The sequence below is a fragment of the Mycosarcoma maydis genome, chromosome 7 (genome assembly GCF_000328475.2).
Source record: "Mycosarcoma maydis chromosome 7, whole genome shotgun sequence".
In the NCBI taxonomy this organism is placed as follows: Eukaryota; Fungi; Basidiomycota; class Ustilaginomycetes; order Ustilaginales; genus Mycosarcoma; species Mycosarcoma maydis.
In genome coordinates this window covers 71165-93877 of record NC_026484.1, presented here as the reverse complement: position 1 = coordinate 93877, position 22713 = coordinate 71165, and the positions used below count along the sequence as shown (strand labels likewise).

The following is a 22713-nucleotide window of genomic DNA, read 5'->3' as shown; positions in this document are numbered from 1 at the left end:
TTGTCTGCGAACAGGTAGCCCGTTGCTAACCCACTGTGTATCTGCTTGGAGATCTTACCTCGGAACTGGAGTGCCTTCAGGAACAGCAAGTCCTGAATCACAAACGGATCGTGCCAATCATACAGACAAAAACTTGTGCTTCGTAGTTGGGAGATCGAAACACGGAACAATATCGGGGACGTTACATCGGAGGAGTGACTGCGATCTTGGTTGGAGTCGGTAGTGGAGATGAGGTTCGAAGCGAAGCACCAAGCCAGCGTGCGGTCACGGAGTTGTCTACCAAGTTGGCGGTCGGTGCCGAAATTAGACACGAACCCGGATCGAGACGATGATTGGCAGAGTCGCAGGATTTCGTCGTGACCTGCCTGCCCCGATTCAGTCACGAGTCATCTGTGAATCCCATCCAACGGCGATTTATCAATCACCGAAGAAGCAGGAGCTCATGCACTCGCACACGCACACGCACACGCACACGCAGGCTCCATGCACAGTTGACATTCATGATCCTTGATTCGTGACTCGTGATTCGTGATGACAGCATGCGTGATGGGAGAATGACCAAACTTGTTTTCATGCAGCTGATTCGCGACTCGTGATTCGGCAAGCCAGAACGTTGGCTGACCGTGGTATGGAATAGCTCGACACTCCAAGTTTGATTTTGAACCAATTCACGATTTTATCAACTCGCGACTAAATCACAATCACAAGCGTAAATCGTTAGTATTCGTGTATCGGACTCATGACTCTGGCGTACAGCCACGATTCGCGCAACACAGCCATGAAATCCTTGCAGACCCCAGTCAAGTCGAAAATCCAAGGCGGTGTACATTCGTGATTGACGACTCACGTTCGGGCAGCTCAGCAGCGACACGAGTCTGACGCTGCTCTGTGACACACCAAGACACCTTGACCTCCACTAAAATTCACCACTGTGAAACACCGTCTTTGCTGCACTCGTTCACGGTTGTTGGCCAGAAAAGCTACCACTTGTCGCCTCTTCTCTTTCGCCTTGGCACTCTCAGACATCCGCCGCTGTGCTTCGTGCTTTCGACAACAGTCGCGACTCGGTTTCGGGTTTGGTCTATTTCTCGTTTAGCTCATCGTACGCACACCATCGTTGTTGAGAAAACGCGTTTCGGCTGCGCTATTTCGCAGCTAGCACAAAGTCGAATCGACACGATTCCTCGTCTGAATAGCCTTTACAGATCCTGCTCGCACGCACTTGCATTCATCGCAGGTCCAGGTCGGACAGGTTTGGGATCTTGTCCTTCTTATCACTATGTCATACGCGTTTCAGAGTCCCAGGGCACAAGTTTCTTCGACCTTGCCACATATCAACGACAATTATCCTCACGATCCCTACTCTGCCGATTCGCTGCAGCCCTACGATCCTCCTTCGTCTCGACCGGATCACGACGAGTATCGTGACGAGGTGGGTGAGAGCCACGACAGCAATCCGTCGCGTACACTGCATCGGGACTACGAGCAAGACTACGGCAATCACTATAACCACCTCCGCGCTGGCGCTGGTGAGATGGACAACTACAACATGGGCGCGGAAAAGGCCAACTCTGGCAGCCCGTACGCTGCCAAGCGTGCGAGTGGCAATTCGATCTGGACCAAGGACGACAAGCGTGCGTTCCAGTCGCGCAGCTGTCCTGCCAAGCTGTGTAGGATCCTGATAGGCAATCTGATCCTCGCCATCATCCTTGTGGTTTCCATCATCTGCCTGCTCGCCTTGTTCGTCCGACCACCCAACATCGCCATCTCGGGTATAGGTGTACCCAGCCAGAACGGCGTCAACTATCAGAATGGTGCTTTCTCATTCAACGTCAGCATCGACATCTCGGTCAGCAACCCCAACTCGATCTCGGCCAACATCAAAAAGCTCCAAGCGACAGCGTACGATTCGGAGGACCAGTCGACGGCGCTCGGCCACGGCCTAGTAACCGACCAGGCAATCCGAGCCAACGCCAACACGACGGTCGAGTTTCCATTCCAGATCAAGTACAACCAAAGCGAGGATCCGAATGGCAGCCTGATTCGAAACATTGCCTCGGACTGCAGACTCGATTTGACTGGTGGATCGAGTATCGGCTCGGGTGATTTGAGCTTCCTGTTCAAGATCGAGGTGGATGTTGAAGTGCTCAGCATCACGGTGCCCGTCAACTTTAACCGCAATGTTTCGTTCCCGTGCCCACTGTCCGGAGTCAACTTGCAAAATATACTGAGCGGATTGGGTAGCGTATTGGGCAACGCACTTGGTGTGGGTGGAAGTCGTCGTGCCATTTCGGATGGCGCCGAGGCGGATCAAAGTGTAGCAGCTGGCTTGGCTCGCAGACAGCTTGCCAAGAGGGATGTAATCGACATGGCTACGTGGCAGCGCGAGGTGAATGCCATTGATCTGGTCGCTGCGGCAGCTGATGGTTTGATCCGACGCTATGCGCCGCTGTCGAACGACGAGGACAAGCGCTCGCTTGCGAGTGAGCACGATGCTCTGTGAGTGTGTTGACACCGACGTTTCGCTTTCGCGGCCTTTCTCCATCTGTCTCAATCGCAATACTATGCATGGACTTTTTGCTCTGTATCCTTCATTGTCATATTGACGCTTGACTCTGTGTAGACACATGATAGGAGCAGCTCGCTAGGGGAAATTGAGCGTGGCATCGGGGCTGAGACAGTACAGAAGATCGGGCGGGATCGATAGATTCGCTCTCATCGAACGTAGCCTTCTCAAATCGAATCGCGAATCGCGAATCACGAATCACGAATCACGAATCACGAATCACGAATCACGAATCACGAATCACGAATCACGAATGTGTGTGATGAACGATCGAGAGGAGCAAAGCAAGTCGAAAGCACTGGACAGACGATGCGCAAAACCCTTGCAGACAACCGCAGCAACAGTCACAGTGTTCGAATCACAAGTTAAAGCAACGCCCTGACAGATCAGCGTGATTGAAACAACCATACCGCGAGGCGAGGCGAGGCGATGTGCCAACTCGTGACTGCTTTTGTGAGCAATTCGAGCAGATTCACGATTGGACAGCTGGCTGGCTGCAGAAGAATCGCAAGGGGGTTCTTGCTTCTCGTGAGGCGCTTAAAACCTAGCTTTGCCGCTCAACTGCCAGCTCGGATTCGAATTCACAATTCACAATCACGAATTGTATCACACACAGGACACACTCGACCACACACACAACTCGTGACTGTCACCACTCACAAGTCACGAGTTGGCAATTTTTTGGGTTTCCCTCAGATATTCTACTCACGACTGTGCTTCACGCCAGCCAAAAGATAGAAAGAAACGTACGCGGCGAACCCTGAATTTCCAGCTCAGCTCACACCACACGCCACACAGGCCACCTCAAAGCGTGTCACAAGTCTTGAGACTCACGACTCTGAGTCTCTCGATTGATTCGTGATTGCTCACTTTGTGGTTCCTCGCACACGATTAGATCGTCTTGTTCTTCTCATCCTTCAACTCAATCTACGACCTGTCCATCTCGACAGCTCCCTCCGTCTCTCGGCCATCAAGGGGTTCATTTCCAGACGAACGCCACCTCCCTCCTTCATTGGTGCTCGCTCATGTCGCACAGATCGTGATAGCTCTTCATCTTCAAGCTATTTCGGCCACTTTGGCATCGATCGACATTGCTTCAGACCAACGCGGTAGCGCTCAGATCTGTCTCGTGCAGTCGAGTAACTCATCTCGCCCTCTCAGTCTACATAATCGTCGAGAGGAACGCTTGCCAGGTTGTCGCTTCTGCTCTACAGGCTCCTTTCGTTTTCGCCAACCATGAAAGCCATCAAGCTATCCAGCTCCCTCTTGCTCCTTCTCGGCACCTTTCTCACAGTGTCGGCTGCGCAGCCTAATGCTTACGCGAACAGCTCCCTTGCTGCTACGACCTGCTCGGATGAAGGAGCACCACAACGCGTCACACAGCAGCACAAGCGCTCAACACTCCATCCATGGTCGCATCAGAAGCGCTCCGTCCCCTTGCCCGCAAAACGGTCGTACGATACTCATCACTACTATGTAATCGAGGTGCACGCTCGCTCAGGCGAGCAGCCAGACCCGCGCGCAATTGCAGAGGCGCTGGGTGCCGAATTTGTCGAAAGAGCAGGTGAATTGCAAAACCACTGGCTCGTGCGATCAGAGAAGCCCTTCCCAGAGCTCAGCGACACACGAGCAAAGCGTGGCGGCGCCGGAACCTCGTCATCGGCATCGGCTTCGGCTTCACTCGCACGACCCGATGTCCCCGAGTCGCAGGACCCCGTCTTACAGCGTTGGTCTCGTATTCGTCGCTCAGCCCGAGAGCCCGGATTTATCACAACGTACAACCTCTCAAAGCGTCAGCACACTGCTGCACTGTCAATAAAAGCTGTTGAGCGTCAAGAGGTCAGGCGGCGTCATAAGCGCAACGTCATCTATGATCCATCAGAGATGCCACATCTATACCCCGAACTTCGTGATCCACTACCAGCAGTCGACGGCTGGCCTTTTCGTCTGAGATCGGCGGATCCCTCACCTCGACCACCCATGATCCCGACTGCCAAGACGGCCGATCTGATGTCCAAGTTCGATATCAAGGATCCCATCTTCACCGATCAGTGGCATCTTGCCAACGATCGCAAGACGGGCAACGACCTCAATGTGACCGCAATTTGGGAACAGGGCATTCTAGGTAAAGGCATCAAAGTGTGCCTCATCGATGATGGCCTCGATATGCACAGCCCCGACCTTAGGGACAACTTCTACGCACCGGGCAGTTACGACTTCAACTCGCACACAGAGCTCCCCGAGCCGCGAGAGAGTGACGATCAGCACGGCACACGATGTGCTGGTGAGATCGCTGCCGTCAAGAACGATGTTTGCGGTGTCGGTGTCGCGTATGAGGCCAAAGTCTCTGGCGTTCGTATCCTTTCAGGGCCCATCTCGGACGTCGACGAAGCTGCGTCGCTCAACTATGCCTATCAGGAAAACGACATTTATAGCTGCAGTTGGGGACCACCCGACGACGGTCGCAGCATGGACGCGCCCAAAGGTCTCATTGCCAAGGCGATGCTCAATGGTGTGCAAAACGGACGAGACGGCAAGGGTAGCGTCTTTGTCTTTGCCGGCGGAAACGGAGGCGCCTCGGATGATCAGTGTAACTTTGATGGCTACACCAACTCGATCTATTCCATGACCATTGCTGCCGTCGACCGCGAGGGGCAACACCCGTGGTACTCGGAGATGTGCTCGGCCATCATCGCTACCAGCTGGAGCTCCGGAAGTGGTGATCATATTCATACTACCGATGTCGCCTGGAACGGCGTCAATCGATGCACCGGTTCGCACGGAGGTACCAGCGCTGCTGCTCCTTTGGCAGCCGGTGTCATCGCACTTGGTCTCAGCGTCCGACCCGAGCTGACGTGGCGCGATGTGCAGCACATTGCTGTGCGCAGCGCCGTCAAGTTCAACCCAGAAGATCCTGATTGGCAACAGACGCAAGCAGGTCATCATTTCAACCACAAGTACGGTTACGGTCTCCTCGACGCTTACCAGTTTGTTCAAGAAGCCAAGCGTCACAAGCTTGTCAATCCGCAAGCTTGGTACGAGTCGCCCAACATTACGCTACCGGCAACAGAGACGCTCATCACACAGTCTGGCACCGAATCCACGTACACCGTCACCGAAGACCACCTCAAGGGAGCCAATCTGGCCTCCGTTGAGCACGTCACGGTTCGTGTCTGGATCACCCACCAGCGTCGAGGTGATGTCAACGTCGAGCTCATCTCTCCGCATGGCACCAAGTCGGCTTTGGCGAGGTCGAGACGCTACGATGACGCGACGACAGGTTTCCCTGGTTGGTCCTTCATGACGCTCAAGCACTGGGGTGAGTCGCCCACTGGCGAGTGGAAGCTTCGTGTGTTCGATCCAGCGCATCCCAACAGAGTAGGCAACATTTACGCATGGAGCATGTCACTGTGGGGAGAATCCATCGATCCGTCCAAAGCGGTGCCGTGGAACTTCCCCGAAGACTCGATCGAGTACCACGAAAAGCTGCCCGCCGCACCCGAGACAACGATCATCAAGCTACCTCCCAGCTACACATCTTCAGCAAAACTCAAGAAGCCTACCGATCATCTTCCGTCTAACCATGGCATCGCCGAAGGAGAGTCTCACGTCGATTTTACCAACCACAACGGCAGCGTTCCGATCGCGGTGCAGCCCGAAGCGGATACCGGCTACATTTCAGGACTCAAGAAAAACAGCAGTTGGGTGATTGTAGCTGGCGGGTTGGTGATCATCTTTGCCGGATCACTCGCGGCGTTCTTTGTGATGAGGAAACGCAAGATGCGTCGCGGTGGCAGTGGTGGAGGAGGACGAGGCGGCAGTGGTGATGGTGGTTACGAGTCGCTGGCCAACGACGAAGAGGTGGCTATGGGCGATTTGGATGATGACGGACGCGGATCGCGACGCGGTGAGAAGTCGCGCAGGACAAAGGAGCTGTATGATGCGTTTGCTGAGGGTTCCGACGACGACGAGGATCAGGCCGCAGAAGCTTCTGCCGGTCGCGGTTTGCTTGGTCGTGGACGCACGGACGAGCCATACCGTGACGACCTGGATGATGATGATGATGGCGATCGCAGATTTGCCTTACACGACGATGACGCCGAGGAAGACGACGACGTAGACGCCGCACGCACTGGTCCTGACACTCAGCAGAATAGTGGAGCCGCAACTGCAGCCATTGTCGACATCGAGGATGAAGACGAAAGTCCCTCGGGCGGATCTGGAGCCGGCTCAGCCGGTGAAGGCAGCTGGCAAGATGCTGCCGAGGGCAGGGATCTGCTTGCTGGCGCGGGACAGAAATGATCTCGAGAGTCTCAGTTTGCCACATGTAACCTTTCCACCATTGACTCTATCTTGTAAAGCGCACTCAATTGGTCGCCGTGGGTTGGTGTGGCAGAGCGATACGCGTGGCCTCACGAGGCGTGTGTCAGCAGATGATTGCTTGGCCTTGGCGCACGCGGATTTGTGAATGCGAAGACATGTTTGGACGGATCGTCTAGCGGCTTGCTTGTTTCAGAGAGGCCTAAAAATAGCATCGCGCGGCTGTTCTGGGTCGAAGCGTGAGTGGTGAGTGCAGAGTGCATGCACGATGCAGCTGTCAAACAATCACGAATCAACAACAAAAAAGTCACGAGTGACGTAACTCGCAGCCGACTACGGCGTGCGGTGTTTGGGTGTGCGGAATCTGTCTGTGAGTTGGAGCCACATTCGAGATTTGGAGAGCAGCTGATATCCAGCACGAAGCGCCGAGGAAAAGCACAAGCAGTTGGGTATGATGTTGATCAATGGGAAGACACAATCCCAAAAAACGTTGAGTACTCCGCACTCGGCCTGAGTCTTGTTTGCGAAGCATTGACTGATCGAGCAACATTCGTGATTCACGATTCGTGAAAGATGCAAGAGAATGCGTGATCGCTTCTCTTTCGTGTTTGAACACATTAGCATGGCTGTCAACACGCACCTCGTTTGGCGGGTGAGGTAATCTTGGGTGGCACGCTCATCTTGATGCTCGTTCTTGGTTGGCTTGTGCCGATTCCAGATGATAACGCCTCGAGCAGGCCTTGCGCCGTGTGTGTAGCGTACCACCATATGTAGCTTGGCGATTCATGTCTTGGGTGTGTCTGTCCAGCTTCTGAACCGGCATCGAAAACAACCGCGCACAAGTAGCGATCAAACTGGGCCATGTCGGCTATGCTGCAACAAGCGAGGATGTGGTCGAATCTGTGATGCCTCAAGGTCCCTGGCAATCATGAATAGCCATCTCGTCAGTCTCTCTACGTGCTGAATCGAGCGAGCAAGAGGAACAGCAAATTCAAGCCGGTCGGAAGCAGCAAAAGTCTGTCGTCACTTACTGATCCATGAGCTTGGCTGGTTGCCAGATCGTAGGTCAACGTCTCGACTGAGAATTCCGCCTTTCATCCGTCCTTCTGAATGTGAGAGCTTCGACGACTTGCTGGCTTCTAACCACTCGATCTCTCCCTACCTCCAAGTCACCTCGACCCTTTGACCCTCCCTTGAGAGCAGCGCTCAAGACGCTCCGTGCTCAACGTATCGCAAAGCGCACGCCTCTCGCGCTGGCCCCCATCATCGTTGGATTGCAAGCACAGCCCAACATATTCCCACAAAGCATCCTCAGGATAGCTCCAGGATCAACCTCAAAATGACCACCATCCAAAAGCCACAGCAGCTTTCTCGCACCACCAACATGAGTGAGTACGCTTCTGCATTCGCGAGTGGCAGAGAGAGTTCATTGGAGTGGCGGGCAACGCGGTACAGGTCTCAAGACTGATGATCGATCTTTCACCTATTTGCAACGGCTGACATTCACAGCGAATCCCAAGCCTCCTGCTGCTGGCAGCGGCGTCTACAATGTAGGAGGCAAGCAACCGACGCACATGTGTCAAGCTGATCGCGGTTGCACAGACACTACTTTAGTTCATGGCGCACGCAAGCGCGAAGAGCACCAGTCGGGTCTCGCACTGGCTCGCACTGGCGCTCCGGTGCCAAGCGGAGATAGCAATGTGCGTGAGATGGTAGCACAGCCATCCATGTTTTCGCTCGGCGACCGCACGCAGGAGCAGCCCACTATGCTCGAACGGCGCGAGAGCAGCATGATCGAAGAGCAGCTGCCATCGTTCATGCAGGTCGACCAAACCGAGCACAAACATCGACATCACTACCGCGCTGCACTTCGACGTCGGCTCGTGCTCAAAAATAATGTGATTGCGTTCGTCTCCGAGTTTATCGGTACGGTTTTGTTCCTCTTGTTCTCGTTCATCATTGCCAGCCAGGCATCCAACGCTCAAGCTGCCACGCAGAGAGATAGTGAGGCTACGTCGCTCGCGCAGAACGCACCGGTGGACACGTCGGCGTTGTTGTTTTCCTCGCTCGGCTTCGGCTTCTCCCTCGCGGTCAACGCTTGGACGTTCTACCGTGTTTCTGGTGGCCTCTTCAATCCGGCGGTTACCCTGGCGTTGTTTTTGACGGGAACTTTGGGAAAGCTCCAGCTGGTTCACTTGACCATCGCCCAATTCGCTGGTGGTATCGCCGCTGCTGCGCTTGCTGACGGCCTGCTACCTGGCCGTCTCAACGCGCGAACTACGCTGGCCAACGGTACGAGCGTCGTGCAAGGATTCTTGTTTGAATTTTTCTTGACGAGCCAGCTGATCCTGGCGATCTTCTTGCTTGCCGCCGAGAAGCACCGAGGCACGTTCCTTGCGCCTGTCGGCATCGGCCTTGCTCTCTTCTTGGCCGAATTGGCTGGCACCAACTACACCGGAGGCTCGCTCAACCCTGCGCGTACGCTGGGACCGAATACGGTGCTCGCCACATTTCAACAATACGACTGGATCTACTGGATCGCTCCGTACTCGGCGGCGATCGTCACATCGGGCTTCTACATGCTGCTCAAGTACTTGCAGTACGAATCCGCCAATATAGGTCAAGATTCAGACGACACCAAACAGGTCTTCAAGGACACGTACGGAAATGTGGTTGGTGTCCTCGAGACTATGGCTGCTTCCGAGTTCTCGTTCGTCAGCCAAGTGGCTCCACCAGCCGAAGCCGAAATCCAAGCCCTCGTCAACATCGACCCTTCCAAACCCGCCTTGACTGCGGCTCGAACAAAAATGCCCACACAGAATCAAAAGGCCGCAGCCAACCTTGGCCCCGCTACCGTCCACAACAACCTCGCTTGACTCGTCCGACCTTCACCTCACGACGCCTTGTATCCCCCTTAACGCCGGTATGCATGTGGCTACGTTTTTACACCACGTGTCCGCATTATGTGTACCACAACCGCATGTGCACTTGCTTGACCATCGTGTGCCACGTTCCACGCACTTGCGCACACCTGTCCATGTGTCACTGAGAAGCGTGCCAACTCTCATTCACCGCTACCGGGGCTCGCGGATCGCGCGCAATTCCACACGCGCATCGGAGCGTCGCATCCCGTTTAAGAGCGATTCACGATCGAGGTGCCAGATTGCATGCATTCGTGATTGTGAGTGATAACAGGATGTTTGAGCCCCGAGCCTTGACGCAGTGCGATGATCAGTGCTGCTCATGCGTTTGGTGCGCAAGCGAGACGCCACCGGCGACGCGAGCGTGCAAGCCATAAACAGCGTTTCTGACCGATGTGAAGTTTCTGGTGACGTTGCCCTCTATGACAATCCTGCCTTTGCCCCTTTTGGACACGCTGACAGCGTCTGGAGCGGTCATGGTGGCTGGAGCACAGACAAGCATACCTTCACCGGCAAAGTCGGCAGGTAAACGGTACGGCGAAGACGAGAGGAGCGCTTTGAGCGTTGACAGCTTGAGGTCTCCGATGAACAGCGTTCCCTGCACTGGTGAGTGCGCGCAATCGACGCTACTCGAAGCACCGAAGCGCGAAGCTCGGATGGTCTGCGAAGCAACGCTTCTCATAATCCCAGACAAAGCCAACTCATCCAGCACATTTTGCTTGGCCGTATCCTCTCGCTCTGCTTGCTCGGCCGCAGCTGCGGTCGCAGCAGCCACATCCTCTTCGGTCTCCAACATCGCCACGCCACCCATCTCTGCATCACCCATCCCCCTTCGAACCAACGCGCGCACATGTGCCACTTCAAACTCCTCAAACCTGCTCAATTCCAACCTTGACAACAGTCCCTCACCCAACTGTACCGTGTACGAATTCGTCACCTGACCAATCTGCACACTCTCTAACCAACGTGGTGCCGAAATGTCGCGAGTGAGCGACTTGATCGCATCCAGCACATCGAGCATGTCGGCGTTGGTCTCGCGATCACCATTGACCATGATCAGCCGGCGTGGGTGCAGTTGCGGGATCAGCGTTTTCAACGCGCGTCCGTCGTTCAAGCCGCACATTTCGATAAAGGCGACCTTGCAGTTGAGCTGTACCGAGACGAGTTGCGTGATGAACTTGCAAGGAACCGCAGCCGCACGTGCTTCTTCCTGAGCAGCAAGCTGTTTGCGTTTGGCTTCGGCGGTGAGCGTTGCCGATTCCGAGAGAGGATCAGCAGCTGCGGATTCGGCAGCTTCGAGCGCACGACGCCTCGAAAGCCAGCGTGTCACATCGATCACCTCGCCAAACCCATCCACACGCCGTTTGCGTTCGATAGCCGGGAATAAACGGTAGCGCACGCCCAGACCAAACGGCCCTTCTTGTCCTGCTTTTGAGCCAAAGAATGAAGTGGCGCGACTCGCATTGCCTTTGAGGTAGATGTCGAATGAGAGCTGGTTCGTGTCGCCACTTGCGCCTGCTCCACCAGACAATGCTCCACCAGGATTGGTTGCTTCGTCGAAGGCTACCCCGTACGGACGTTTGCGAATCATCGCTCCGCCTGGTTCATCCGCACCGCCGGCCACGTCGTAGACAGTTTCGTTTTCACCTTCTTCGCCTCCCTCGGAATCCGAATCGGAAGAATCATCCTCGTCCGCCTCCAACCGTCTTCTCGATCGCGCTAGCAACGCTCTCTGTTGCGCCAGACGCTCGCGTTCCGCTTGTTCTGCCTCTCGATGCGCACGCAGCTCGTCGCCTTCCAACGGAACTTTACTTTTCAGCTCAAACCGAAGCGACGTGTTGCTCGCTACGACGGCTTGTCCGAGTTTGCCCTGTGACCAGGAAAATCCTTTCGACTGGTTCGTGTTCCACGCATCCCACAGCTCACGACAGAGCGAACCGGGTTCGCCGCGTGAGATGAGCACCACGACGTCGTTGGGATTTTGAGCGAAGCGCGCCAAAAGCTTCCGTGAAGGACCATGAGTCATGGACGGTGGAACGGCGAGAACGACTTTGGCTTGATCTTGCGGTATGGCTTCGTCCATTGCTTGCAAAGTAGGAAACACTTTGACGTACTTGAAGTCGAGGGGCGAAGAAGCAGCAGCTGGGCGAAGACCGCCGCCGCGAGCGTTGCGTTGCTGCATTTTGGCTGGCAACGTATCTTTGTCTGCCTCAATCGTCTCGTTGGCTTTGGTCGCCCATTCGCGCGTCATCCATTCCATGTAGGTGCGAGACCGTTCGATCACCTCTTTACCCGTACGGCTGATCAGGCAGAGCGGGAAACGAGCGTGAGGATAAGCATAAGCCCAATGCTGATCGAGCAGCACCATGAGTTCGAGCAGACGTGCCGAGGCGTCGACGGGGAACAGAAGCGAATTACCCGCTTGAATGGTGGTGTGGACTAGATCGATCAGAGCTGCGTCTCGGTCTTTACGACGCGTATTTACGACCAGCCCACGCTCGATCTCGGTGATGAGAAGATCTGGACGTCGCACAGCGTCCGAAGCGCTTGCTCCGGATCCAGGCGCGCCAGGCGCAGCTGCAGAAGACGAGAGCAGGATCGTGCCGTCGAGATGACGCTCACGATTGTGGTTCCAGTCGAGCGCAATGACGACGGTGCCCGAGGTAGGACTGCGGATTTTCCACACAGCACCGCCGAGCGAGTGCCCTGCGTTGTAGGCTGTGAGCGTAAGACTGGCACACTTGCCCTCGAGATGGGTGGGTTGCATGTATCGCACCGTCTTGATCTCTTCGAATGCGTCTTCCACTTGGTCGGGCGTAGCGAGGCAGCGACGTGTCGATGCAGACGTGCATTCCTTTTCGATATCGACCTCGCTCCTCCACGTTTGTATGGCTTCGAGCACGGTGAGCTTGCCCATGCTCTGCACCGGCATGGTAGCGTACACCTGACACCGCAGACCCAAGTTGGCATGAGCGTAGGCATAGAGGCCCAAGTGGTCGAGCGAAGAATGCGAGAGCAGAACAAGATCAATTGTGGATGCTAGCTGTCGAAGGAGTGTGTCGAGAGGAGCCGCTTTGAGATGGTTGATGTCGAGGTCGGAAGCTTGTCTTTGCTGAGCCATAGAAGAAGATTCAGGTTGCGGCTGTGATTCCGCCTCAGCGTCTGCACTATCGTCTGACTGCGACGACGTACCATGGAAAAGAAAGTCCTCGGTGGACCCGCAGTCGATGAGCACTCGGACATCGTCCATCTGCAGCAGGTAGGCGAGTGCGCGTGGATGCTCTTGTTCCTCGGAGGATGCTGAATCCGATGCGAGCTTGGTTCGCACGCTCTTTTCAGATCCCTCCACCTCCGCGGCCGCTGAGGCCGCAGTGGCGTAGGGTACCGAGAGCGGGATGAATGTGATCATTCCTGCCCGTTGGTGAAGCGTCACACGACAGAGTGGAGGAAGGGAGGTGGAAGAAAAGATGGATGAACCACCAAAGCGGAGTCCCGTTTGGTATTTCGGATCCGCCAAAAAGAAGCACAGCCGATCCTGTCAATCACAAATTAATAATCGTGATTTCTTCATTTCGGCACATCGCGCGTCTGGGCATAGCCAAAATATCGGGAATGCGGGCGGATCGTGGACCAAGAGTCACGTGTATTTGTGGTTGGATCGGGCTGATCGGCGACAGAAGAAGCGCGTGGGCCAACGTGCACATGGCCAAGTCGTGTGTGGTGTTGGGTTGGCGATTCCACCCTCCTAAACTGCGCTCAGACTCGATTCTTCTCTCGTCCTGATTGCAGCCTTTTCTCGCTCTCCTGATCCTCTCCTCTCCTCTCCTTTCAACTATTGAAACGGCATGTCGGCTCACTACGTGGGACAGATCGCACCTAACTACATCCATTCCACGATGCAGTCCAACAGTTCGGATGATTCTTTCACCTTTACCGTCGGCAAGCTTGATGCTGGCATGGCCATCCTCATCGGTGACAAGGCTTCCCTGATCGAGTTCCCCTCTCTCCTCCTCCCACCAGGTGTGTCTTCGGGTAGCGTCGTCAACATCCGTGTACTGCGAAATGACCAGCAGGAACGACGCCAGAAAGACGAGTTCGATCAACTACAAGAGGATATTCTCCACACTTTCGGTCAACAATCGCCCAAGCCACCAGCGCTCAGGCTCCGAAATGTGACCCAAACTTCTGTAACACTGGAATGGGATCGCCTGACGCTGGCGACTGCCACGTTGCTGTCACTCGACATCTATCGAAACGGTCAGAGGCTGGCACCTATTCCGAATCCGCTTCACAACACATCTACCAAGTTGTCCGGTCTGGATGTTAATGCAGAGTACACTTTCCATCTCGTACTCAAGACCACTGCCGGTACCTTCTCGTCGCCCGTGATCAAGACACGCACTCACACGATCAACGACACCTCCGGAATCAGCGTCTGCTTCGGTCATGTACACGATGCCGAGATGCTGCAAGCAGCTAAGAAGGCGCTCACCAGTATGAAGGCAAAATGGCACGACCGCATCCAGATTGAAACAACGCACTACGTCTGCACCGATCCAAGGAGTCCGGGAGATGTCAACGCGCCACAGGGCTCGCAAGGCCAAGGGTATAGCAAGGCAATGCAGTTGAGCATCCCAGCTGTGCTGCCGCATTGGATCTTTGCATGTCACGATCAGAAAAAGATGGTCGGCATTTCGGCTTTCTACCTTGACCAAGATCCACCCAACGCCAGCACAATCAGGCAGAGCATTGACCAGGTGCTGGGCAAGCAAGTTACATCCACATCCGCATCCACATCAGCGTCAACGACTGCACCAACCCAAAATGCAGCCGAGTCTGCAGCCAACACCACCGCTAATGTGTCCCCACCTCCTCCTCCTCTCGAGAAGGATGCGGCTACACCAAAGGTGGTAGATGACCGAGTCGCAACGCAGCCAGCACCGCCTGCTGCAGAGGACGTCTCGCCACCCACCGAGCAAGCTGCCGACTCGGCCGCAGCCGCGCCCGAGGTGTCTGGTTCAGCGCTAGGTCTCAGCCTGACTGATTCACAGCCGTCTTCATCCACACCGATCATTACCACCTCAGCACCGTCCGAAGATGCCGATGTCCAACTACCATCTTCCGCCACCACCGTCCCACCGCCTCCTCAAGTGATTATCACTTCGAGCGAGTCGCAAGAACAGCTCACGTCGGACGAGCCAGCAGCATCTGCCACCAGCCCAGAAGGCGCACATACCCACATACAAACCCTCGGCGAAACAGACGAAGACGGAGACGCCGACGCCGACGCCGATGGCGAGATGGACGACGTCAGCCTGGGAGGCCCAAATGCAGACGACGAGATGGACCAGGACAAGCGTGTGTATTAGATTGCTCGTCATCCTGCCATCCTCTGATGATACGTGCAGAACGCACACAAACGCAACACTCTGTCGATCGGGCTGACTACGATAGACACTGCATGGAAGAATAAACAGCATTGCGAATAAAATGATGAGGGTAAGATGAAACGTGGATGAAAAAAGGACATCCGACATGACGTCCAACGAACCGAGCGAAAACAAGAAGATGCATGCTACTCCCACAACCCGCCATCTCCAGCAGCGCCCGTCTTGACACCGCCTTTTTCCCTCTTGCCCTTAAACTTGCCGCCCTTGGCGCCGGATTTGTAGTAATCGCGCATTTCCTGTTTTGTCCATTGCGCATCCGACTCTTCTTTCCACTGTTGCATCCTCGCCTCGTGCGTGGTCTGTATGCCAGCATCCTGCATCCTCTGCGTTCTCGAGGGCGTCGCTGTGCCTGAGCCAGGCAAGGATTCTGCCCTCGCTGCATCTTTGGCCTCCATGCGTTTCTGACGGCCATACTGTGTCTTCCAGTCGGTTTTGCTTTCGCGACGCGTCCATTTCGCTCCTCCGCTTCCCCAGGCGGGAAGGGCGGGTAGGGCAGAGTCGAGTGAACTGGCGGCAAAACTGTGTTGGTAGTGGCGATACCAGCTGTAATTGAGCGTAGCAGATCGACGCCAGCGTTTGCAGACGCCAGAGCAGGCCAGGAGCGATTCCACGGGCAGTTGGAGGAAAATGTGCTGAGCGATTTCGCTCGTGAACGCACGCAGAGGGTCGGTTTTGCTCGCCTTGGAGCATCGCTTTTTGGTGTGGCTAGTGGTGGTGCGCAGTTTGCTGGCGCTCAGCTGCTTGGATGACGATCCAGTGTTACTGTCGACGTCGCTTTCGAAATCGGTCGTGTCCGTCTCTACACCTAGGCGAGACGATGAGTGGGCACGTGTTGGAGACGCTGGCCGACTGCGTTCGAGTGGTGTACCTGCAGCTGTGGCTGGCGCCGATCCCACGTTGACAAGCTCGTCGTCGGTATCCACCTGCTCCCAGTCGTTCAAGCCTTCCTTGGATTGAGGTGGACTGTCGGCAGAAGAATCGTTGGAACCGCCTCCAAGGGTTGCGTTGGCCAGCCGCGAGCTGAGCACGCTTTGCAATAGGTTCGACATCATCAACTAGGGTGTCTGAGCGTGGTGTATCGGGTCACGAGAAGTATTGTTCTTGTAACGGTCCGCGCAATCGAGGATCCAAGGGCCGTTGCCTTGCTGTTGACCAACTATGAAGAGGTGCAAGGTGATGGTGGTGTTGGGGCGCGGCGAGGCGAGGCGAGGCGAAGCCAGCCAAGTGGTCGGACAGGAATGTGAGAAAGGCGACTCAGTTGAGTGAAGCCGAGTCACGCGCCCAATCGTGAATGCTAGGCTCAGCTCAGTCACGAGTGTGGCGGCACTCTCGTGATTCTTGCGTCTTTTACTGTTGAGTACAGCTTGGCCTCCACACCGAACCGTGAACATGGCGTCTGTGCACAACTCACGACTCACCGTGCACGACTCGGCGTGTGCAGCTGCCACAAGTCACGAGTCATGAGTGAGTCACAAGTGTAGTTATGATTTAACAGTGCATTTGCCGGCACACGTGGCGTGTTCCGCACGTTCCACCACGCACGTCCCACGTCGATATTCGTACGTGGTCTGTCGCCTTCGGGTCATCGCTGCGACTGTCATACTCCCATCGCCGCCGCTTGCTCCCGCTCTGTCTCTGGTACATCTGAAAACGCGAATTCAATAATGGAGATGCTACAGTATGGCACTCAATGACATATCGCATGGCGCAGCTCTTCGAGATGGCAGCGGTTGAATTGCACAAACTCAACGGTGACACGTCGTGGCTGTTTCGTCTGCCCTGTTTGTCAAGCGTGGATGCTACCGCTACGTTCTACAACGTGATCCTCGATCCATGGCTGCATCCGACGCCGCAGACTGACGGTTCGCCGCTCTTTTCTCGTCAGACACGTACCGAGCCTGCAGCCTTTGCATCGATAGGAGCCCTCGATGAATGGCTTCGAGATCGAAGCCAAGGTGAGGAACGAGTAGATGCGATCCTCTTCAGCCATTCTTTCACCGATCACATTCATCCCCAGACTCTCGCCGATCATGCTTCATTGGCTGTGCTGCGACGAGTTACGGTGTTTACGACCACAGATTCGTCTGCCGCGTTGAGATGGCTCAAAGTCGCTGTGGACCATGAAAAGGTTGTCAATCTCTGTTCGGTTGATTTTGGGCACGATACAGATCAGAATCGAGTCCTGCCCCAGGGGATATCAGTACAGCATCTGCCGGCTAAGGATTGGGCATTGAGTCCGGCTTGGTCAAAACTGCACGGTGCGATTCTGATTAGGTGTCAAAATACAGCCCGACCCGTCCAAATCGTATACTCGCCCCATGGAATCACACCTACCTCACTTACCGCAAGTGTCAGACAAAACGACGAGGATGCCAAACGCATTCTCATCCACAGCTTCGACCGTCAAACCCTACCTTTGATCGGTGTAGTCTCGTGTGGCTTGCCCAACATCTTACAACTGATCCCAGCGTTCAAGCCGCATCTCATACTGGCTACCCACGACGAGCATAAGCAAGCAGAAGGCCTGGTTGGACATCTTCTCAGAAGGGAGCACTTCTCTTTGGATCAGGCTACCCAGCTTGTGTCGCGGCTTCGAGCGCCCACTGTAAAAAGGCTGCATTGCGTCTTGAAACAATTGGCGCCTGGCGAAAGTATTTGCATCGTCTAGACACCAGCTACTCACAAACATACAAGCACTCGCTGCGCAGTAACTCACAGCGGTCCTAACACACTGAACGATCGGATGATTCCAAGGTGTCTCGAGGTGAATGGATTATTGTTCGCCATCGACGCTAGTCGTCTAAATAATGCGTGCATCGTGTTTACGCGCGACGAAACGTCCTACCACTGGCCGTCTTCCTCTCCTTCTCGGCCAGCTCGGGCTTGGCGCGATTGAGCACTTTGAGAAACTCGGCGACGCGATGACGCATCCTGCTGTGCATGTAGGCCTTGGAACATTTGATGTGGTAGTGTAGATAGTCGCGGAAGAGCTGGATACGCGAGATGGTGCTCGCCATCACCTCAGCGTTGCTAAAGTGTCTTGGGAACAGCACAAAGGTAACATAGCCCACATCGTCGCCCTTGTTGAGGCCGGCTACATTACGCACCTCAAGCGGAGGTTCGCGATTCGAGTACAATACCTGTGGTGCATTCTGGATCGAGGGTTGTCGACGTGCGTCCACGAACTCTTGCAAGAACACTTTGCCAAGTACCTTGTCCGTCTCCTCCTTGAACGTCGTGGTGAATACCACTGTGACACGATCCGCAGACGGGATCACGTAGATCGCCTCGTCATCACGGTAGTTGATGGGCATGATTTCAGTGCCCGTGCTAGGCACATTGCTTTCCGCCTCCTGTTCAAGCTGCTTCTGCATCGCAAATGCTCGCTCAAAAGGTGCTGCCATAGCATTGCGCTTGAGTAGCGAGACGCTGGCGATGAGCGCATCACGTTCCGGTCCCGCAGCTGGCACTTTGGCATAGTCGAATTCGAGCGTTACACTGTACTCCGGCTCCACTGCGTCTCGAATCCATGAGTTGTATTCGCGCTTGAGCACTTCCATTGCACCAGCCTGTACAAGTTCGGACCAACATCGAATGTCCATCGAAAGCGTGAGTGGCCCTGCCTTGCTGGTTGACTCAAGATGGTATGCTACACCGTCAAAGTCTGTGAAAGTCTGGTCGACCGAGGCGGGTCTGTCACGTACAGCGGAAGCAAGGTATATGTCGGAAGCGGGTGTCAGCGATTGCTTGCGCCAGTATTGTTGACGATCCCGTACCAACCAGTATTTGGGTCAGCGTTATGCAACTTACTTGTCGAACTTTTCTGTCAAGACATCGCGGATGATGATGTTTTCCGTGCCGAGCAAGATCATGTTGACGAAGAACGAGATTCGATCGAAAGATCCGACACAGGGAATGAGCTATGCGCTATCAAGTAGCCGAAAGAATGCTTTCGAACCAGCAAATAGGGGGTCAAGATGCTGTTCTTCTGGTTGCACGCCTTTGTGGTCGAACGTCGACGGTCGATCGAGCGTTTTCCTGCTGTGACCTTGCCTTCGTTGGCAGTGACAGTGATTTTGGGTACAGCTGCTGCGTTTACGATCTGGTTAAGTATGTGTTTCCAAGAAGGAGTGTGTAGGGTGGCCAAAGTTGGATGATCGTTGGTGTAGTGAGAGCGCGTGTGGAGTAGTTGACTGTGGATGGCTTTGCTGAATTGATACATATTTTGTGCTGACCGATTTCCAAGTTGACACACAGCCATATTCGCTCGTTGACGGTCGGTCTGTGCGTCCTTTCGCCGATCCACCTGCCGACACGACCATTTCCTGCGCAGACGCTCTTTCTCGCCCGAGTCAGCCTTGAGTCGCGTCTTCCTTCTCCACACTTTCGTGTTTGCCTATAAGACAGGAACACCACCAAGACCAAATCAACATACTCACGTAGATACACACGGCGTGATGCAATTATAGAAAGGATCTAATGGCCTCACGCTCAGCATAGATCAGAATCGAGAGATGACGGCGTTAAGGACAGAACGTGGGATCTTTGGAAGCTGAAGACAAGCAAGGTGCTTCTGTTGCGACGAACAGTGTAAAACTTCTGCAAAAGACTTTTGTGCGCTAATCAAAATCGACCTCGTCGTCACCCTCGTCGAGATCCTCGACATCTGCGTCCAGATCCACTGCATCTTGCTCCTCTTGAAATGCAGCTTGTCTTTCGGCCTGGCTGCGTGCAGCTTCGGCGGCAGCAGCGGCTCTATTCGCCCCCGCTTCAGCATCTCTAGCCCTTCGTTCCGCTTCTGCAATCCGTCTCTGGTTGAATTCTGCCTGTGCATGACCCGTATGACCCCCAACAAAGAGACCTGGACCTGTTATACCCTCGTTGTCACCTCCATTCGTCTGCAGCGACGCGTCTTGCATCGCTGGCAACACTCCACCCTCTGGTGCGAACGAAAGTCCGGCATCTACAGCGGAGAAGCCAGCTCTTCTTCCGTCGTCCTCTTCGTTCGAGAGCTCCTCTTCGCGCATCGTCCGTCGTCGGCCAATCTGAACGATATACCGTTCTCCGAAGCGCACCATTTGGAACCTTCCCACTTCAATCGATTCTTCGAGGTCGCTCAGTTGATCTGCATCGGCTGAACTTCCGATGGGCGGATAGCCTTTCAAGGCACGGAGCAGGCGTGCTTGTTCGGCGCTCCTCGTTCGCATTGGTAGATGATCGCCTCGTGTTGATTGTCGGACGAGTCGACGCTGAATGGCAGCTTGCCTTAGGGGAGTAAGCTGCGTGCTAGGGCCTGCTTGTGTATGGACGGTATCGTGATGCGCTGGCTCGGGCGAAGGCGATCGAGACCATGCTCGTTTCGATGGATGAGATGCGTGGTCCCACAGCGTATTGATAGGCGGGAGGTACGACATCCTTGAGCGCGTTGCTGCAGAGTGAGGCTCACGCCGATGATGTATGGATGTCGGCTTCGCGGAGAGAAGCGTGAAGCTGGCTGCCTCGAAGATTCAGGGTCCAGATGGACAAGCATTCACAATTGCAGCATGCAGAATTCGAGTGAAATCGGGTAGTGTGAATGTAGCATCGGTGATACGCGCTCAAGATCGTATGACCATCACAGCGTACTACTGTGTAACAGTATGGCAGCAGCTGCTCGTTGTGCAAGAAGGCATTATGTGCACATATCGGTAGCATGAACAAAGCACGTATTCATGATTGCGGTCGGTAGAGCGCTGCAGTATAGCCGGAGCAGCATAAGACAAGTTTTAGACAGGCCTGAGCAAGATTCACGATTGATATTGCAAAAGGGTTGTGAAATTGTGGGACAAAAAAGGCACCACTTGACTTCCTCGCTGCTTTGGAAAGGCAGACACTTGACTGTGGTCCACTGCCTTACCGGCAGTTCATCCACTAGTCTTCGAGACCAACGGCACTGCAAGAGACATTGCCATGGCAGATGGCATAGGAGATGCCCGCGTGGCAAGGGCTTCTCACGCTAATTCGGCATTCAAAGTGGCAAGACACTCACGCTGTCACGCCATCAAAGCGTTCCAATGACTACTGTCATATAAGCAGTGCAAAGCTGAACAGAAGCGGCCGAGCCGCCGAAACGCTCCACAATGCGTATTCCGATCGAAGCCCCCTCCAGCCGGCTTTGCATCTGAGACGTGGACTTCCATGATTACGATGAACAAGACTGCGGCGAGGCCAGTTTGTGAGACAGCTTCATCGGAAGTCACCTTCTCTGTTATAATGACCATGATGGATCCATCCGACTGGACCGCTGGACCGCTGGACCGCTGGACCGCTAATCCATGCGAGTAACATCGTCGATAGCATAAGACGCTAGATTCAGAAAATAAGGCTCGCTTGCCAAGCGTATACCCTCATGGCAGAAATGGTGAATGAGGTTGTGATTGTTGGCGAGACAAAATTGTCTGAGATCTGCTGGAGCGAGGAATGTGTAGTCATTTTACGGCCTGTCAGAATCGGCAATCGAAGGCACTCGTGCAAATCGCGAAACTCTTCTGGTGAGATACACTGTTTAGCCACAGCTTCTAAGCATACACCCGCCATCTCTCACAACCTTGGCGAAAGTGATTTCCGCGATCAGAAGAAGAAGAGTTCGAATAGGCTTGCTCGCGACAGTGACAAGTAGCCTTTCGAAAGAGGCCAAGACAGGTTGGCTTTAGACGATCCGTCGGAAAGCCCTGCAAGAAGGTCTCAGGCGACTTTGTCGTTAAATCCTGGAACTGTGTCAGTCTGACTTCCCCTTCGAAAGACTAAGACTAAGGCGCTCAAAACCATCTACACCAGAATCGAGAGAATGATAGCCGGCCTTTGCATTGGAAGAACAAGGACGATGACCACATGTCGATCGGCCAATCGAGTCTACGACTATCGGTGGCTGGTGAGCCTTGTTATTTCCATGCAAATCTGAGTAAAGCGAAGAGGAACCTCGTGATCCATTCTGTGATTGTTCGTTTTAGGCTGTCGATACTCACTTTCGGTAAATGCAGTGACGGAAGAAGGTTGGCGAGCCATCCCTCGCATCGACGAGCCACAACTCCTTGCTTGTCACAAACATTTGCAAAGTCCGTATCAGGTGTTCATGATTCCAGCCCCTTGCTTTCCATCACCTTCCCATCATCGAACGCCGTACCACTCTTCACCTCAGCTCTCGTATCCTATATCCTTCGCTGAATCTCAAGCCGGATAATCAGGAGCCCGACCGACCGCAAGCTGGTTTACCTAATCTAGCATTGGATCGTGCGACTCCAAGATCGACCTCAACTCAGATAGCCTTGTCCCGAAGCTCACATCTGAGCTCTACTCACGCAGAGTGTCTGCTCGTATCGCAACGCTTGGTGGTATCGAAAGCTAAAGCGTTCGAACAGAAAACGTTTCGAAGTAATTTTTTGTTCGCTCAGTCCGACAAGTCGGCCACTTGACAAGA

General features: G+C 54.5%; 9 protein-coding genes across 9 annotated transcripts; 5 read left to right on the top strand and 4 right to left on the bottom strand.

The window, feature by feature from the left end:
• Positions 1–1279: 1279 nt before the first annotated feature.
• Positions 1280–2503, top strand: UMAG_02844 (uncharacterized protein; the record flags this gene model as incomplete). The annotated part of the gene is made up of 1 exon (XM_011390980.1): positions 1280–2503. The coding sequence occupies one exon, from the start codon at positions 1280–1282 to the stop codon at positions 2501–2503; it is 1224 nt and encodes a 407-aa protein (XP_011389282.1).
• Positions 2504–3802: 1299 nt separating this feature from the next.
• UMAG_02843 (putative serine-type endopeptidase) lies at positions 3803–6868 on the top strand (the record flags this gene model as incomplete). The annotated part of the gene is made up of 1 exon (XM_011390979.1): positions 3803–6868. One exon carries the CDS (start codon positions 3803–3805, stop codon positions 6866–6868), a length of 3066 nt encoding a protein of 1021 aa, XP_011389281.1.
• A 1357-nt stretch (positions 6869–8225) lies between these two features.
• UMAG_11481 (uncharacterized protein) lies at positions 8226–9762 on the top strand (the record flags this gene model as incomplete). The annotated part of the gene is made up of 2 exons (XM_011391237.1): positions 8226–8274; positions 8396–9762. 2 exons carry the CDS (start codon positions 8226–8228, stop codon positions 9760–9762), a joined length of 1416 nt encoding a protein of 471 aa, XP_011389539.1.
• A 355-nt stretch (positions 9763–10117) lies between these two features.
• On the bottom strand, positions 10118–13216 carry UMAG_11480 (uncharacterized protein; the record flags this gene model as incomplete). The annotated part of the gene is made up of 1 exon (XM_011391236.1): positions 10118–13216. One exon carries the CDS (start codon positions 13214–13216, stop codon positions 10118–10120), a length of 3099 nt encoding a protein of 1032 aa, XP_011389538.1.
• Positions 13217–13652: 436 nt separating this feature from the next.
• Positions 13653–15176, top strand: UMAG_02840 (uncharacterized protein; the record flags this gene model as incomplete). The annotated part of the gene is made up of 1 exon (XM_011390978.1): positions 13653–15176. One exon carries the CDS (start codon positions 13653–13655, stop codon positions 15174–15176), a length of 1524 nt encoding a protein of 507 aa, XP_011389280.1.
• A 206-nt stretch (positions 15177–15382) lies between these two features.
• Positions 15383–16306, bottom strand: UMAG_12196 (uncharacterized protein; the record flags this gene model as incomplete). Its single annotated transcript, XM_011391273.1, has 1 exon — positions 15383–16306. The coding sequence occupies one exon, from the start codon at positions 16304–16306 to the stop codon at positions 15383–15385; it is 924 nt and encodes a 307-aa protein (XP_011389575.1).
• A 671-nt stretch (positions 16307–16977) lies between these two features.
• UMAG_02838 (uncharacterized protein) lies at positions 16978–17925 on the top strand (the record flags this gene model as incomplete). The annotated part of the gene is made up of 1 exon (XM_011390977.1): positions 16978–17925. The coding sequence occupies one exon, from the start codon at positions 16978–16980 to the stop codon at positions 17923–17925; it is 948 nt and encodes a 315-aa protein (XP_011389279.1).
• Positions 17926–18079: 154 nt separating this feature from the next.
• On the bottom strand, positions 18080–19129 carry UMAG_11479 (putative Arp2/3 complex, subunit protein; the record flags this gene model as incomplete). Its single annotated transcript, XM_011391235.1, has 2 exons — positions 18080–18950; positions 19068–19129. The coding sequence occupies 2 exons, from the start codon at positions 19127–19129 to the stop codon at positions 18080–18082; spliced, it is 933 nt and encodes a 310-aa protein (XP_011389537.1).
• A 747-nt stretch (positions 19130–19876) lies between these two features.
• Positions 19877–20671, bottom strand: UMAG_11478 (uncharacterized protein; the record flags this gene model as incomplete). Its single annotated transcript, XM_011391234.1, has 1 exon — positions 19877–20671. One exon carries the CDS (start codon positions 20669–20671, stop codon positions 19877–19879), a length of 795 nt encoding a protein of 264 aa, XP_011389536.1.
• Between the last annotated feature and the right edge of the window lie 2042 nt (positions 20672–22713).